The sequence below is a fragment of the Mercenaria mercenaria genome, chromosome 3, assembly GCF_021730395.1.
Source record: "Mercenaria mercenaria strain notata chromosome 3, MADL_Memer_1, whole genome shotgun sequence".
Classification (NCBI taxonomy): Eukaryota; Metazoa; Mollusca; class Bivalvia; order Venerida; family Veneridae; genus Mercenaria; species Mercenaria mercenaria.
The window spans coordinates 10756297-10771004 of NC_069363.1; the positions used below are offsets into that span (position 1 = coordinate 10756297).

At 34.8% G+C, this 14708-nt stretch overlaps 1 protein-coding gene across 1 annotated transcript; it reads right to left on the minus strand.

The window, feature by feature from the left end:
* LOC123525460 (uncharacterized) lies at positions 1-5233 on the minus strand. The gene is made up of 5 exons (XM_045304522.2): positions 5075-5233; positions 3203-3696; positions 2800-2904; positions 2500-2682; positions 1-1620 (listed from the first exon to the last, which is right to left on the minus strand). Exons 2-5 carry the CDS (start codon positions 3680-3682, stop codon positions 1462-1464), a joined length of 927 nt encoding a protein of 308 aa, XP_045160457.2. The 5' UTR covers positions 3683-3696; positions 5075-5233; the 3' UTR covers positions 1-1461.
* Between the last annotated feature and the right edge of the window lie 9475 nt (positions 5234-14708).

Here is a 14708-nt window from a genome sequence, read left to right on the forward strand (position 1 = left end):
TTTAGTATAATATATTTATTTTTACACAACTCACACTATATAATCAATAACAATGCCGATGCGTACATAAATAAATAAATATGGTAACAAAACAAACGAAAGCAAGAAAGATTCAGAATAAGTACATGCAAAGATATGCAAGTCTTACAGTACTTTAAGCAAAAATTGAAACTTATAACTGTTTTACCTAAAATTAGAAACATGTAGTCTTTAAATCGATTAAAAGTTGCATCCAATTTCATTTTTGTATCTTTTATTAGCGTAGGACAATGTGTTTAACAATTTAATCGCATAACTATTGTATATGATAAAAGAAAGAACAGCAGCCTAATGCATAGCTTTTCGGTCAACCTGGAGATCGCGTTTGATCCCCGATGGGGCCACAATAGCTCCTTCTCACATGACAGCAGTAGCGTTTTCACCACGAAGCCAACTAGATACTGCATCAAAAACATCACATTTTCTTCTAAATCGAGTCAAAATGAATTAGTAGTAACTAAATTAGATTATTAGTATCTAATAAAAACTAGTGTTAAATGAAAGGAAAATCATACACATTTTTTTCCATCCATGCTTACAAAAAAAAGGACACATTGTAAGGAAAATAATTGAAGAAAGCACCACGTTTACAATAGGCCTTAAGTATGCATAAAAGTATGACATTATTATCTTTTCATGTTTGACAAGTTCAAGTTTTTGTTATATATATATTACATCAGTTTATTCTTTAAGAGAATAATAAAAAAAGAAATGGTTTCAAATCGGCTTAAAATAGGTTGCCTCATTTCTTTTAGGCAGGGTTTACATCAGATTACTATCATGTGTAACTGTACCGGCCAGCTGATACTACATAGTACACTAAGTGCTCAAGTCGGGTTCAGCACCTGATAAGGTATCACCGTCAGTACAAGTGTACTTGTCCGCTCAACATCTGGCCATTGCTAATTCTCTGAAATATATAGCTTTGAAAATACATGTTGCAAACAAATCATGCTGCATTTCAATTATTACACAAAAAGTATTTACAAATCTGCATTACATAGATTAATATTCTCAAACTGAGACATAAAATTGCATTTATTCAATAGATTAATAATTCTAAGTTTCATTAACTGATAGTATGACCGTATGTCTATAAGAACATATATAACTGTAATAATTTACAAACATATCTATCTTTAAAACCCAAACATAGAAATAAGATTTTTACAGAAAAGAATTTGTTTTTAGAAGAAAGAAGTGAATAGCCAAATAACAAAACTGAGGTATATTGGGAATTTTAAAAGTCCAGGTCAACACGAAAACTCGTACTTTGAGTATTTGATATATCACATGTAGAGTTAATAGAAAATACTGTGTAAATATTTCCAATGGTAGACGCACTGTTTGTTGTTGTTTTTTCTATTGCAAACTGGCTGAGTCACAAAGGCAATAGTTTCTCGTTCGCTCATTGGATATCTTTTACTCTTCCTCAGGGTAGATAATTTCGTGACTCTTCAGCCTGAGGCATCCCGGAGGTTCTTTTATACCATACTTTTCGCAGCATGGCCAAAATCTGTAGCTGTTCAATTCCAAACTGCTTAACTGCTGGTCAAGTAGGTTAAGTTGGGATTTCCATGCCTGAAATGTTATTGTAATATAGAAAATCATGCACATTTTCATTATAACACGGAAATACTGACATGTCGACATATCATTTGGCGCCATACCGGCACCGAGAAAGAGTGCAACGATATTTGCCAACTATTAAGTAAAAAATACATTTTAGAATCGAAATAATATACTCTGAATTGGTTATTAGGCGCACAGACTCACTAGACGTATGTGCACTCATAAATTTATTCCGTGTGACGTGTTACCTCTCATGTTTTAATATTTCTAAAACACGGCTACGTTGGTGTCACGTCGACCTCGTGTATTGGGCGCCATGCATGCGCAATGAAATAGTGCTGTCTTATTCCAATCACTTGTTTACATACAAGATACGATATAATAAAATTAATAATTTCTTTACTATTGTGACATACATGACATTTAAAACATTAAACTCAAAATTCTGCTGTTCAGTTCAAACGAACTATTTGCCGACTGCTTATCATGGGCAGCGATGGTTAAATAAATAACAAGACAGCATACAACGTTGAGCTATTATTTAGCCACTATAAATGAATTAGAAGTGTTGCATTAAAATTATACTTATGCCTTTAAATATCAACAGTCTTCCGATGATAATAGTGTTGTAATTTCCTTAAGGGTTCTGCGGAATATGTTAGGAAGTTACATTCGTTCCTCGTTACGCAAGTTTTGACGCAACGTTTGGACGTTTGCTATTCCACCCCACGACTCCAACATTCGCCGTTTGTCGACGTTTCTGTCAAGATTCAAAAGTATGCAAACTTTTTCAACATGTATTAGTATGGTTGTGTTTAAAGTACCGTTGGCACACTTGTTACATCCTAAACGGAAACTAGTAAACTGACGCATGTTTGATTTTCTTACCTTAAGTGGTTGCGATGCAACACGATGAAAGGTACAGGTGATCTCGTGTGGCCTTACTTGGTCAAACACCGTCTGACAATTTCTGCATTTTGGCAGACTAGTAAGGGATTTCCGGAAGTGACGTCTTCTTTTTGGAAGCGAGTCCCCTTGTTCACTTCCGATTCCAGAATCAGTTGGATTTCCCTTAAAAAGAAATAATAAACCCTCCTGAAATATAGTGTACACAGTTTTATGATTTTGAAATTACAGCAAGACATTGTCTTAAAATCCTAACCCAAGCGTACCAATAATCCTACATACCTCTTGTCTTGGAAACAGAAGCAAATCACGTGGGGATATTCTTTCTGCCATTTCATCTCTACACTTCTCTTTATAGCGCCTCACTTGTCCTTCAAGGTCTCTTATCTGTCATAAAGTTAAACCAGATTATTATTTAAAAATGAAAACGTATAGTATGCTATACCTTTCTTCTTGTTCTTCGCACTTTCTGAAATGTGAATGCGTTGTGTTCAGTTAAACAAATTTCCAAGCTTTTAATGCTGGTCAAACTTTTGTCTACCATGAAGATTGAACACACAACTACTGGTCTAATAGCTTAATAAAAGGCCATATTGAGCCAGCTAGGGAGTTTTCGACTGCCTGCCGTCTATCGAGTCGAGTTCAAAAGACTTTTTACGGTGCTAAAATTAATAAGATCACCTACTTTCCGTGTGTCCTCTATACGGTGCAGATTCATCTCACGGATTCGTTCCTCGTACTTCTCACACTTGCTTGTCTTCTCCTCGGCTTGAAGCTTGTAAAACTGACACTCATTGTTGAACCGTTCTCTGTCTTCTCGAAGCGCTGAGATTTCTGTGTCACGTTTTGCGAGACTTGTCAATACGGCTTCGTAATCTCTTTTAACCACTCCACAGTTCTGTATTTCTCTGTTTTGTAAGAAGACCGTTGCTTCTAGTTCCCTTATTCTCTGTTGAAGTCTTTCAACATCAGTAACCTCTGACCTTTCTACCTCTTGATTTACCACAGTCAAACTTTGGAGTTGGTGATCTTGATTTTCAAATATACTATCGCCATGGAGATCTAGGAATTGATAACACACTGTTTGTTGGTCACCATGGCTACCATTAACCTGTGTCCCTTCTGTCAGTCTCTGCTTAAGGAAGGTCTGGTCTGTATTTGTCATCAAGGGGTTGAGATCTATAAATATAGGAAATTTACATAGTGCGAATATTTGCTTAGTTATTATTTTTCGCTATTGCGATATTTAACTGATAAGGTCCAATCCTTCAATTCACCAATATAAATTGCTATAAACTCTACAGTCTGACTGGCAAAAAATATCACCCTGCCACCGAGTAATTCACACGACGGTGGTAAACCCAAGTGATCGTAAAATGGCGGCATGCCACTTTGTACAACAACATTTAAAAAAAAACACAGAAAAAAACTGAGATCCTCTGAAATTTAGCCTTTTCTTTACGTGGTGGTAGATAAGGGGAAAAACTGTGATGGAGTTTGTTTGATTGGCTGTTACTGAACAAACTCTTCGAATTATCGAAAATCACGATTGCATTCTGAGACGCGGTATCCAATGTCGACTTGGAACCTGGTCACTTACATATTTACTCTTAAAAATCTACAAAACTACACCTTCGTGAAAGGTGAGTTGAAACTTGATAGTGAATCCAGCATTTTTCTTAGCCTAAAGTGTGCATGTGTATCTTTTTTTAAAGATACTTCTTGTTTATTATCTGTTTTATGGGATGTTTTCCGTTGTTTTCTATAACAATAAGATATTTATCTCCAGTAAAACAGATAATAAAAACATGTTGGCCTAATTTGATGACGTGTAATATGGGTATTTCCCCGGTATCGACACATGACTTCCCTTTACTGAATAACTTAATAATAGCTTTTAATGTCAGTCACGATCACATGTTCTACAAGCCGGGTATTTTTGACGATAGGCAGTTCAATTTCAATCAATATGAAATATGAGAAAAAAGCTATAAAGCTTGTTCGAAAATTTTCCATTACATTATTGGGTATACACTGAAAAGGTTAGAAAACATAACTTTCGTAATTAGTGTAACTATCTATCTATCTAACTTCCATTTACAGGGACGTAGACACTTTCGTGCGTGTCAAGTTAGAAAATAAAAGAAAATCGGACCAAAATAAAAGGGAAAGGAAAATTTATTAGTAATTTAAAAGATAAAAACAGTGATGAGCAAGGGTATGGTGAAGTGTGTTCAATGTTGCAAACAGCGGCATTGAACTGCTCAAGGGTTGGAAGGAAGAGAATGTCAGGTGGAAGTATCGTAGTGCACTTTTCACGCTCTTTTTTCTTTTACATGAAATTCAGTAACTGCAAGTTAAATGGTTATCATTAATTGATATGAATAAAATTCAATACTACAGTTTAGCCTTTCCACATTAGATTGAAACACATCTAAATCGGTTCAATTTATAAGTCAACAGGTAAGATAATTTGTATATCAAAAGTTAATCACAAAGTAAGATAATTTATAAATCAACATGTAAGATAATAAACAGTATTAAATTCTTTACTTACAGAAGCCTGTCAGAGGTATATTATACAGCGAGTTTCAGTAGTCAAATAGATCCACACTGCGTAAAATGTAAACATCAAATATTAGTTGTCACACTGTGAGATATGCTACGCATACAACTATTACTGTAGGGATTACAAGAACAATGAAATACCTAGCCAACCCTATACATTTTCCTAAATGCTTCGTTATGGGTTTTACCTTCTTTAAATATTAAGAATTTATTGTTTTAACTGAATTGTTATTATAATAATATTGATTATAGTATTTCTTTTGTTTTGTAAGGATTTGGGGCACTTACATTAAAATATTATGGCATTGTTATTCAGCAATCAGCATGTGAAGTTGTGCATCTTGGGTTTTGTTTGGAATCTCACTTATTAAGACCAGTCCTCAACAGTCAAAGATATGCATTGAGGGCCTAAATTTTTGTTTCGCACGTATCTCAAAAACATAATAGGATTGTTGTTCAGCATGTGAAGTTGAACACCCGGGGGTTGACTCATACCCCCAACCCAAGATAATATGAAAGTTCATTTAGTCTTGCATTATCAATCGTATAATGACAGGAAATGGGGGCACCAGTGACGTATGGACACATATCTATTTACTATCATAATTATCGTTATCATCTAGTTACTATAAATATCATCATTATTATTAGCAGTAGCAGCAGCAGTTGAGCAGAAGTAGCGTTTGCATTTTTGTTATTTTTATTGGTTAAAGTACTTTACTACTTACGTATTCACATCATAAATGCACATACATCTCAATAACGTAACATGAGCAACAGTGCAAATTATTATTATTATTAATTTATTATTATTATTCTCGGATGTATAGTTCGGTTTTGAGGTCAGTGATGTTTTTATACCTTTAATAATAGAACGGTCCGTTATTTAGGTAGTGTTATTTAGTACGATAGTGGTTCTTACCTAAATAAGGCAAGGTAAATAACTCTGATTTCTCTAATCGGCAGACGAGTCTGTAATTTGAACTTATTTTCGATCAGTCATGGTGTGAAGTTGTGTTTATCTGAGCTGTGAGTGAAAAGACAAAATATGGAATATTTAAGCAGTGTAATATAAAAAAAATTTATATGATTATCTGAGGATTGTTGTAAAGATTATTTCTAGTGCTAAATTAAGAAGAAATTAAAAGTAGAATTTGAATAATTATGGATTTTCTGTAGAACAATAGTATTTTCTGTCGAAACTGAATTCCGCTCACGAATTGCCAGAGGTGTATAACAAGGTAACTGTTTATTATACATTAAGTGATCTTGATGATATACAGTTGATCGGATTATGGCTATTGAACTCTGATCCTTTATAAGCTATTAAATGGATATGACTGATGTCATAGAATTTGAACCGGTAACCCTGAGTGAAAACACAGAAGTTAAGGCACCGTTCATTGCAAGGAAAATGACTTCTCCCGAGAACAGTAACTGTCAGCCAGAGTTAGCCACGCTTAGGCCAGTTCCATTGTATACTAACTTTAATGGACAAACGCAGCTAGCTGAATACATGCCTGAGACAGGCATTGATAATGCATCATTTGTACAGCATGGTTATATTGATAATAGTGCACAAAACACACACGATATAACATTTGAAGATTCTATTATATGCCAAGCAGATGACAGCTTTACAACGGAAAATAGTCAACCCATATCAAATCAGCAGTTCTTCACTCAGTTAGATAATGCGTTGTATAATCTGCCAAAAGATTTATATGTTGACCAGCTCATAAAATTGACCAATGGTGACGAAGGAAATATTTCTATGTATCGCAACATTCTACTTCAAAGGGCGAAGCAATCCGAATACTGTCCTCAAGGTGTTCTCGTAATTCGCCGCACAACTAAACTCGAAAATTGCTCCAAGAGAAATGCTAGCGACTGTCATGCATTGCAGGAATTCATTAATAACGGTGATCCGAAGGTGATAAGTGCCCTTTTTACAAAGAAATTGCGGAGTATAAAATCTGAGCCGGTTGAAGAAGTACCGACTGAATACCTACCAAAAACATTGCTCATTGAGATTGCACAGATGAAATCGCAAATTGGAGAGCTTATAGTCGACGTGCGCGATTTGAAAAAGCGAAGATTTCAAGATAGACAAATAATCTCATCCCTCGAAAATTTGAATTCAGTTAACCAAGCTAAAATCAGTGAACAAGAGAAAGAAATATGCCAACTGAAAAAGTCCCTTGGAAAAGCAATGACTGCGAAAATGCATAAAGGTGATGAAGAAACAAGCTTTAAAACAAAGTGTCAAAACAATCCCAACATAAACAATGCAAGCAACACAGCTTTGCTGTCAAATGAAACTATTCAAAACATAAATGACAAAGAGCATAAACTGCAACTCTCAAAAAGCACAAGTTCTGTGAAAACTAAATCCCAAACCGACGAAGCTCTAAATGATAGAAACAGTTTGTCCCAGATGAAAAATAAAGATAATATCAATCCAAGAAATAACTCGGGTACCCTGCCAATATCCAACAAACAACCAGATGCTAAGCAAATCGATGCAATCCAAACAACTCCGAAAAAAAATGAGGGACAAAATCACATTGAAATAAGAATATCGAACAGAAATACCGATTCTCTTTCTCATACAGAAAATGATAATTATCAAAATCTTACAGAGAAAAACCCATGGGATATTTCCCCAAAAGCATGGTGGCTACAAGATGAAAATGACAATGATAACAGTTATAGTCACCAAAATGACCACGAGCCAATATTTGAAAGTGTCGGGAATAACCGACAACCCGATAATAGAAATATGAACAAAGAGTCTAAACAAAATGATTATACAGAAGAGCCTTTCTTCGAAAGCGTAAAATCTCGGCGAACTCAGCGATATTACATAGGTGGTATTGACAGGCGCTCAAATAGCGCAGGATTAGCAGATTTCTTACATTTTATAATATTAAACCTGCCGCGTCAAAATTGATAAAAACTAAGAAAGGTGCTTTGCGGCAAAAATTTCTGTGTACAAAAATCAGTGTCACATAATGGAAGATAAGACTACTTGGCCGGGAAAAATGTACTGTCGAAAGTGGATTGCCGAAAATCGGTGGAGAGATAGCGACAATCGTCAGTCTAGCAAATACAACTCTAATGATGACTATTAAGTACATTATTTGTGTGTATTTCCTGCTAACTTTACATAAAATGGACAACAGTAATAATTGCAATTTACTTACATGGAATGTTAGAGGTATTATGTCCTCTGCAGGAAGCCTAAGCGTTTTGCTAGACAAATATAGTATAGATATTGCTGTAATCACAGAGCATAAACTAAAAACATGTCATGACGATTTCATGAATTCACTGCATGCTAGTTACCTGTCTTGTATTACATGTACAAATGATGTTAATCAATTGTCCCGGTGTGGTAAGGGAGGCGCTGCTATCCTTTACAAGAAAACACTGGCATTTTCAATAAAACATATTGAGGGCATTAATCATGACCGTATAACTGGCATTGAAATAGTACAAAAAAATGCGTTATCATTATTCCTTTTTGCTGTGTACATGCCCTCAGCTAATTACGAATATGAAGCGTTCACTGATTGTATTGACGTATTACAAAGTTTATACTTCCGTTTTAATCAGTCGGGTATAGTAGTCATATCTGGCGATTTGAACATTGATTTAACCATGGGATGTAAAAACGAACGACAAAAAGCATTCAGGAGTTTTCTTGATCAAAATAGCGCCATACCTGCAGCAACTTCAGGTTGTACATATACGTTTCGGCCAGCTCAAACAACATTAGACTATGTTATCATAAACAATCATCAACAAGATATGTTATACTTCAACACGATCTTTGATGACGAAATATGTCTTGTTTCTGATCATTTGCCCATTCTGTCTGTGTTTGCGTTTCCTGTTGACGCATATTCCATACCAAAAACCAGAGTGTACAATGGCAAAAATGCACACCAGATAACATATCTGAGTATCAAGTTAAATTGTCCATGTTGCTTAAAATGATCGATGTACATGAACTAGAACAATCTAATTCTTCCTCAGAGGTCATTGATTGCTTGTATGAACATATTGTATCTTCTGTTAAACTTGCTGCATCAGAAATGTTACCTTCATCTAAGTTTAACATCCATTCTAAACCATATTGGACTAAAGAAGTAAAATCTGCCCACTCATTGCAAAGAGAAAAACGTAAACAGTGGATGGCCGCTGGAAGACCGCGAGATGCTTTAAACGGCTTTTTCAGGTCATACAAAAATGCTAAACTCTGTTTTAGAAATGCCCAGAAGAATGCCATATTTGACTGTGAAACAAAATACTATGATGAACTGAATAACGCAGCAGAGTGTGACATGCGCTTATTCTGGCAACTTGTAAATAGAAAGAAAAATAGAAGATCCGGCTTAGTAACAGAAATTTCCTTTGATGGAAATTCATTTAAAGACCCATTTGAAATTGCCAATGCATTTAGACTTCACTTTTCCAAAGTGTTTAGCCCAAAAGAAATGATAGCTTTGATGAATCCCAATATGAAGATATCAATACACGTTTTGCTGACTTCCTAGCAGAAACTGTTAGTTACACATGCGACGACATACTGAATAAACAAGTAGATATTCTAGAATTATCAGAACTTGTAAAGTGTCTGAAAAAGCGAAAAGCACCGGGCTTTGATGGCATTGTACATGAGCATCTTATAAATGGTGGTCCCACACTCTTAGAGTACCTAAAATCTCTGTTTGATCTTATACTTAAACACTCGTATGTCCCCGCTCAGTGTAAACTAGGAGTCATCATCCCTGTGCTCAAAGACGGAAAGCCAAACACAATTACCAGCAGTTACCGACCTATTACCCTGCTACCGGTAATCTACAAATTGTTTGAAAGTTTGGCACATGTCAGGTTAAAAAACTGGGTCAAACGTTGTGGTAAACAATTTCCTAACATTCAACAAAATGGTTACCAAGAACACCTAGGATCAATAACTCTGTCATTTAACCTCCAAGAGACAATTGCCCATTATATGGAACATTCAAGCAAGGTATTCGCACTATTCTTAGACACAAGTGCTGCCTTTGATACAGTATGGCATAATGGCATGTTTGTTAAGATGTTAGATTTTGGAATTAATAAGCGCTTTGTAAGGACAATACATGCCAGCTATTCAAACATTAAAAGCTGTGTTCTTGTAAATGGTGTTAAGTCTGAGAGTTTCCCAGTCCTGCAAGGGGTACGACAAGGGGGAGTCTTGTCCACTTGGCTCTACCTTTTATATATAGATGAATTACTCAACACTCTACAGCAGAGCCATAATGGATGTATCATAGGTCACCTGAAGTGTGGCAATCCTACACTTGCGGATGACCTTACCTTACTTTGCCCTAACTTAACATCACTAAAGCTATGTACAGATATTGTTAGAAACTATGCATCACTTTGGAGATACCAGTTCAACGACTCAAAGTCTAAGCTAGTTGTATTTGGTGATTCAAGGTCATCCGAATACTCATTAAACTTTGGGACATCCAATATAGAGTCCTGCTGTAATACTAAACATGTTGGTATTGAGCTTCATAAATCGCTCAGCAGTTCCAGTGCTGTGTATACACGGTGCAGAAAAGCCAAGTCATCATTGTTCTCAGTCCTGTCTATAGAATCCCAGCCAGGGGAAGTAAATCCATTAGTACTGGCAAGCCTGGTCGAAAAGGTCTCCATTCCAGTCGCACTGTATGGATGCGAATGTGGCATAATCTAACCCAAAAAGATTCATTATTACTTGAACGCTTTTTGCGACTAGCAGCCAAATCTGTCCAAAAATTACCAACTAGAACACGTACTGATATGGCCCTCTCACTCTTAGGATGGCGTTCCTTCGAATCCCTTGTAGACAGACGGAAGCTATGTTTCCTACAGAAGCTCTGTCAGATGCCAAATGAATGCCTTGCCAAGCAAATTTTTGATCTGCGGCTAAATCTTTTCATGCTGAAAGGAGCTAAAAATCAGTTAGGATTTATCCCAGACATATGCCGAATCTTGGTCAAATATGGTTTATTCAAATATCTGAATGACTATATCCAATTTTCAATATTCCCGAGTAAATGGACCTGGAAATCCATGGTATCGAATAGCATTAATACATACCAGGACATTAACTGGGAAGAAAGAATAGAATCTGACCCCGAGTTCTGTAGATTTAGATCCATTCACACAGTATGCTCCCCCTCCAGAATATACCTATTAGCAGATACGAAACAACTTTTACGTTACGTTCTAAACGTGATAAGAATACTAACGTTCGTAGATATGCGCAACGTCGTAAGCTGTCTAGTTTGTCAAGGTCAAGAATGTGATATAAATAGGCACATTATTTCGGAATGCCCTGTTTTCGCTGAAATTAGAAAGTCATTTCTTCTAACAGTCCTCCAAAATTTTGGACCGTCAGTCTATCAGCACATTCGCTGTGGAAGCTCAGAGCATTTTTTGCGCTGTTTAATAGATCCCGATATTCTGAATTTTCTAGGGTCTGATGCTAGCAAGTCCCGGTGCTATATAGACATGGCGTATAACTTCATTTGCACTGTACAGAGGGCATACAAATTATTTTGTTAATTCAAAATAAGAAGTAAATTTGCCCTAAGAATGTACTGAAGACATATTCATGTTGTTTTTTTTTTTTTTTTTTTTTTTTTTTTTTTTTTTTTTTTTTTTTTTTTTTCTCCATTTAGATATCTTGTATTTCGTTTCGGCAAGATACCTTAATACAAGGGGGCGAAAAAACGACCATTTTAAGTATACGAAGTGATCGTTCTATATAGCTTATTTAAACGCGAGTTTCAAATTCCATTGAATTGTAAAAAGTCGTAACAACTTGCTTTATTAGTAGTCTAAGTGATATTTGCTCTATCTATTTGGTGATTTATGAAAAGAAATACACTTAAAATTATATCTTTTTGATATATGTGTTAAATGTATGCCATTGAATCCCAATATATGTATATGATTTTGCTGTGTTAATATCGAAACATACTATAATAATGAACTCTATTCACACATGTTTGATAATTATGTATTCCTTGTTTATACTAAATTTGTTTCATGTTTTCTCATGTACATGTAAATAGTTGTTATATATGTTATAATCACTGAAAAGTGGAAATAAAGAGTATATATATGTATTATATTTGAAATACGCAATAAAATGTCACCATTCGCATAAAATACTGGTTACGCATATAAACAACAGTTGTATTTTAACAGATCAGATAGCTTAGTCATGGTGGAAAATTACTTTTTAATGTATAATACAGGTGTAATTATATATAAAATTAGGCTAAGCTCATTCACTCGCACTATTGATAATATTATTTCAATAATTCTCAGGGGCGTACCCATGCAAATGGTCTATACGCTTACATCGCGCATGAAATAAAAAAAAAAATGTGTAAGGAGGTGGTTGAAGGCGGCTTAAATGTTTCATTTAAGGTGTTAGCATCTCTATACGTTTCATTACAACATTGTTTTAAAATATTTAGTATTTTTGTCATCGTCCATCTGTATTTTTGTCAACCGTTCTTAAGGATGGAAGCTTTTCCTAATTGCTGTGTACCATATCTTTCTTTGCATTCATCATGATCTAAATTATTTCCGGCGACATTTGGACTATTGGAACCAGTTATGGTATGTTGATGTAAAAGTTAACATTTATTGCATAAGAAACCTCATTAAAAACGGACATACTGATACCGATCATGCAATGTGGATAAGTGAAAAAGTACTTAATAGATTTTTACTTATCTGAATTTATGCAACGATGTCATATAATTATGATTACAAATGTGCAAGGCTTCAGCTTAATTGAAGTCTATTGTTACACATTTTTCATGTAGATTTCTTTATTTTTACAAGAACCAATCAAAAGTTATTTATAAAGGTATCGAGTGAAAAATATTTTTAACAATGAAGACAACTCGTGAAAAAGATACAGGTTAATTCTGAAATATGTAGTGAATTTAGTAGAAAATGGCGATAAAGAAACTAAAATTTCAATATTTCACAAGCAATTAAATATGTTTCAAAATTACATTCCGGGTTAGATAGTGAGCGGAGACCTCCAAACATCAATTTCAGGGATAATCAAGTTCCTTGTTAGTAACCTTGGTCTTCTGCGAGTAAGCTTGATAACCTTCTTATATAAAAAAATGTCTACATCTAATAATATCTCAAACAGGGGTACGTACTTACAGAGGAAGTAACAAAAATAGCGGGTCTGCTGTTGCATTTTTCGGCGTAGAGCTGAATAACATGGATTTTGGCCTATATTCTATAGTAAGCGGGGTACGGAACAGGTGCGCGCTGAAAAGATAAACCATTTATTACTAATTCTTTAATAACATTGAATATTAGAAGGCACATATTAAAAAGGGGATATTTAGTCATTTATCCCAAAACTAAAATGATTTATTCTAACTTTAAAGCCTTTAGTAATTTATCATCTCAAGAGAAATCGAAAGTACACTTCTTTCCCTGTTGCGTACCTCGCTTTCACATGAATGAGTGGTGGATGGTTGTAACTGTAGTTTGGGTCGAGATATTGTGCTAGTGGGTACTTTTGGGGGATTCTGACCCAACACATAATTATTTCAGAATCAGCACAGGACGTCGAATCATTTTGAACTTCTATAACTTAAAGGATACTTACTGATCATTTAAGTTAGCTAATTAGTTGTAATATTTGCAAATGAGCCATGTGTTCATAGATGCATATCCAATTTTGTCTGTACATCCTGTTTAATTATGATTTTTCCATGCGTCAAAACATTATTACCTCTACGCCGTTTGTCTTTTTAAAGACATTTCTTGTTAATAGAATCAAAGAAGATCACAATAAATATTTTACCAAAATATCTGAAGTATCTTAAAGACATATAGCTATACAAATACCGTGAATGATTAAAAAATCAAACATCATACACGAAACTCAGATATATGATTTAGACCGAACCATTCATTCTATCACAGCTCTCTGTCCGGTCAAAAAACATAGATTCGGGAAAATAGTAGGTTCTGTATTTCTCGACTTAAAAAGGCATTTGATCTTGTAGATCACACCATCTTACTACACAAATTAAAATTTTATAAATTTTCACAGAACTCAGTTCAATCATTTAAAACATGCATAATTATCTAACAGGTAGGCCTAATAACGTTTGCTAATTTCAGATCCGAAAAATTGACAGCAAATTCCGTTGTTCCTTAAGCCAGTTAATTTTTGACGTGATCTGACCAAAATGAAAATACAGAATGAACAAATCTGACTAGATTAAAACTGGAATTACAGAAATAAACATATCTAAATCAAATACATTAAGACCAATAGATTTAAACTAAACAAAACCGTTGGCCATTGTCAAAACGAGATCTACTTGATTTTAAAGAAAGAAAAAAGTATAGTTGACAATAAAATCGCCTATATTTCAATTGCATTGTCAAGCTGAGAAACAGCTGTTGCAAAAGACTCTTTCTAAACCAAAGTTTGTTTCCATTTTGTGTAACTGCTCGATGGTATACCAGTATTATGGTACTTCACAGATCTTTCAGTCTCAGTTATGTTGAGCATAATAAACGGG